The 4452-nt window shown below is 37.8% G+C and overlaps 1 protein-coding gene across 1 annotated transcript; it reads right to left on the bottom strand.

The window, feature by feature from the left end:
• LOC102172099 (olfactory receptor 5AC1-like) lies at positions 1573 to 2496 on the bottom strand. Its single transcript, XM_005674817.2, has one exon. The coding sequence runs from the start codon at positions 2494 to 2496 to the stop codon at positions 1573 to 1575; it is 924 nt and encodes a 307-aa protein (XP_005674874.2).

Here is a 4452-nt window from a genome sequence, read left to right as displayed (position 1 = left end):
CGACAGAATGATCTTTGTTCATTTCCAAGCAAACCATTCAATATCATGGTAATCCAAGCCTACGCCTCGACCAGTAATGCTGAAGAAGCTGAAGTTGAATGGTTCTATGAAGACCTATAAGACCTTTCTTATTTTGCTCTTATGCAAACACTTATTTGTCCTTATTCATATTTGGCTATTTTTTCCTCTCCCATCTGGTATTTTCTTCCCCCTCTTATAAGACATTACAGTAATAGAGAAGAGCAGTGATTAAAAGCATGGACTCAAGCACCGCCTTGCCTGAAATATTAAAGATATAAAGGAGGTGGAGAATGGCTATCTACTGACATACAGCAATTGCATGATGGCCAAACCTAAACCGTCTGTGTGGCCCTTAGGAGAAAAGAAAGCTTTGCCACAGGCTTTGACTGTGAAGAGAGGGAAACAGGAACTCCTACAGAGCTTCTGCATCCATGGCGAGCAAGCTGTTTAGAATGAGTCCTCACAGCAGAGGCAGAGCTCAGATGCCTCACAGGATCGAGGGTCTGAGCAAACAAATCCCAGACACACGGTACTGAAGGCTGTCTGCCCACTTGGGGCTTTGGGGTATCTGACCCACAAATTGCTTGTTTCCTCACATCAGTTAATAGGCTAGGGGTCAGGAGAATGTGTCATGTTCATGGAGATATCATTTCCTTTATTTCTCACTAACGTATTTACAAGGCGAAATGTTACTAAGTCAGCAGGCAAAGGGCAAAAGGGCCAGTTGGAAACTATGCGTAGCTTTTGTAAAGAAAAGTCCATTTAAGTTATGTAATTATGATTTGATCAAGCATACCTATTATTCATGTAGCTGCCAATTCCTGGTATATATATATATATATATATATATATACACATGTATAAATTCATTCATTCAGTATGTGTGTGTCAGGAAAATGGACTCAGTAAGGTGACTTAATAAATTAAGAAAGAGAAGTTTTTAATAGCTTTTAAAAACTTAAAAGCTTAAAATTATAGGAAAATTAACTATTTTTATCATTTCTTAATTTTTGTACCTTTTTATGAATAATATGCAAATCTAATTTAATTTGTAAAATTACTGTTAAAACTCTTAGACGTGTTCATTTAACTACCTCAAGTTTCATTATAAGTATTAACTGAAGAGAAGGTTTTGAAAAATTATGTGCTCAGGAATTATTTTGGAGGACATGAGTAATTTATAAATAGAAATTTCACATGGACTTGAGTCTTCCTTTAAAAGCATGTAAGTTCATAAAAATTTTAAAACATGTGTATCTGGAAATAGAAGAGCTTATACATATTTCAAGCTTAGTAATTTGGGAACTGCAGTTTCATTCATAAGAATGGATTTAAACCAACAAGTAAGTGATATCTTACCCTGTTCATCAGTTATTTTGTGGTCCTAGGTTCACTTATAACTAAGGCAAGCATATCTAATCTAAATATTATTATTAATTGGTTTAACAACTACTTAGCTGGCCCCTGTGTGCAAAACCCAGGTCCAGTTATTATACTTTATGTAAATGCAGAGTAAAAAGGAAAGACTATGAAAGTTTTTTTGATAAATGTTTATTTTTTAATTATTTTTCTAAGTGCACCTAAAACTTCCTTGTTTCTTAGACTATAAATAAAGGGGTTTAGCAGGGGAATTATAATTGTGTAGAACAGTGAATACATTTTATCCTGATACTGATCCTGGCCAGACCCAGGACGCACATACATGAAGAAGAGAGTGCCATAGAACAGGGAAACAGACAGCAGGTGGGCACTGCACGTGGAGAAGGCTTTGCTCCTGCCCTTTGCAGACTTCTTTCTCAGGATGGCAAAGAGGACACAAGTATAGGAGACTATAATACCCATAAAAGTAAAAGCCTGTATAAAAGCAGCAAAAATGAAAAGCACCAAAGCATTAATAGACGGATCATTGCAAGAAATTGTAAAAAGTGGCAAGATTTCACAGTAGAAATGATGTATTATATTAGACCTGCAGAAAGTTAATCTAGATAATAATCCTACATGTATTATAGGCTGCAGAAAACCAATTGCATATGATGCACTTATCAACCAAGTGCAGAGTCTGTGGGACATCACCACTGGGTAAAGCAAGGGGTTGCATATGGCTACATAGCGATCATAGGCCATCACCACCAGGAGGAAACATTCTGTGGTGGCACTGGAACCAAAAAAATAGTATTGGGCCATGCACTCAAAGAGAGATATCATTTGACTCTTGTCTAAGGTGTTGACAAGCATCTTGGGAATCACAGAAGATGAAGAACAAGCATCTACAAAGGCTAAACTGCCCAGGAATGAGTACATGGGGGTGTGAAGATGGGGATCCTTCCAGATAAGAAAAATCAGCCCAAGGTTGCCCGCCATGGTGGTGAGGTAGATGATCAGAAACACCAGGAACAGGGGGACCTGCAGCCCTGGGAGATCTGTGAGTCCTGTGAGAACAAACTCCGTCACCAGAGTCTTGTTTGCCTCCATCATATCCACTCAGGCTAATCACTACAATGGAGAATTGAAAGGAAAAACATTAATCAAGGTTCATGAAAACTTATACTGGATTGCAATTTCATATTTCTACATTTCAGATGCTCTGTGCTGAACAAATATAAAGGTATAAGGTCTTTCTTTTTTAAAACACACTTGAGTGTTAATATTAGTCACTCCATCATTTCCAACTCTTTGTGAGCCCATGGACTGTACCCCACCAGGCTCCTCTGTCCATGGAATTCTCCAGGCAAGAATACTGGATGGGTAGCCATTCCCTTCGCCCTGGTATCTTCCTGACCCAGGGACTGAATGCAGGTGTCCTACGTTGCAGGCAGATTCTTAAATGCTTGAGCCATCAGGGAAATCCCTAAGAGTATTAAGTATATTATAAAGAATTTTGAGGATAAAGGAGTTTTTAAAGGTTTTAAAAATATATACATTTACTTAAATGTTAATGGAGTAAGATGTTAACATCACTTGACTTAGTCCGTAACTTTCACTCATTAATACCTTAAAATTGAATGTATTCACAGTGAAATGTACAAAGTTAAGAATAAAAAATATATAGTATGTTTTAGTCTATAATCTCCAAAAAGTGAGAACTGTTGAGGTTCAAGAGTGTTTTCACTCTTTCTTAAAAACTCAATTGTAACTTTCCTATTGAACCAAAAAATGAGCTATAATTTTGTACTACTGATATGTTTCATTATTTCCTATTAAGACATTAATGGGTAAAGTAGTAATATAGTAAGTTAAAATTTCATTTTTGCTGTGTCCTATCCATTACCATTATGTTGTTTGATTGTGTATTCATAAAAAATTACCCCAAATTCCTAATAGAGTCTTTTGGTTATACATGCCTCAAAGTAAAACCAAATTTCAAATAGATTCTTTTTAATTTTACTGAATTAATTCTCATATGTGAGCATAATCATTCATTTAGTCATCAAACATTTATTTAGTTCTTCCTAAGCTAGAACACTGTTCTTCCTAGCTTAGTCATTCACAGAAACTTTAATTCAGCATTTTACCAGTAAAGCTCAAATAAGCCCTCCTTTAAGAAGTAGAGGTGGTGGGGTGGCGGGGCGGGGGTGGGGGTGGGGTGTGGCGAGAATCTAAGAGCTTTGGCAGTACCTGCCAATGTAGACAGTTATTGTGCAGTTAATCAAGAATGTTTTTAATATGTCAGAAGCATATAACTCCAAAACAATTATAAGAGTTTTCCTTCCCTTCCTTTTTTTGAGATTACAAGTGAAACTATCGAAATCAGGATGGAATGTAACATTATTAAAGACACCACAGTGGAAAAATACCTGCTGTTTTGAATATCTGGAGTCAAATAGTAAAAACCTAAATTTTGTTTAAATCCCAATCAAATGAGGAGAGAAAACGAAACACATTAATAGGCAGTGGCTAACATTAAGATAGGTAAGGAGAAAAGTGCTCCAAATTACACGTTATTAATACCTGTTAACTGTATAGTCCTGGGAAGCAAATGCACAGGCTAGATCCTATGCAAACCCCAGGGTAAACCAAAGTCCGCATCATCACAATGCATTTTATCAAGACAAAGAGTATATATTTCTGAACATAAAATATATTTGGTACATCCACATCCTTGCCTTAGTTAGCTGAAGAAGGGTCTGCTGCTGCTACTGCTGCTAAGCCGCTTCAGTCGTGTCCGACTCTGTGCGACCCCATAGACGGCAGCCCCCCGGGCTCCCCCGTCCCTGGGATTCTCCAGGCAAGAACACTGGAGTGGGTTGCCATTTCCTTCTCCAATGCATGAAAGTGAAAAGTGAAAGTGAAGTCGCTCAGTCGTGTCCAACCCTTAGCAACCCCATGGACTGCAGCCTACCAGGCTTCTCCGTCCATGGGATTTTCCAGGCAGGAGTACTGGAGTGGGGTGCCATTGCTTTCTCTGGAAGAAGGGTCTAGCTTTCTAGAAAC

This window comes from Capra hircus, chromosome 1 (assembly GCF_001704415.2).
Source record: "Capra hircus breed San Clemente chromosome 1, ASM170441v1, whole genome shotgun sequence".
Taxonomy (NCBI): domain Eukaryota; kingdom Metazoa; phylum Chordata; class Mammalia; order Artiodactyla; family Bovidae; genus Capra; species Capra hircus.
This window is presented reverse-complemented; position numbering and strand designations above follow the sequence as displayed.

Excerpts from the sequence above, each read along its gene's own strand:
- LOC102172099 (XM_005674817.2), bottom strand. The coding sequence starts at position 2,496 with ATGATGGAGGCAAACAAGACTCTGGTGACGGAGTTTGTTCTCACAGGA.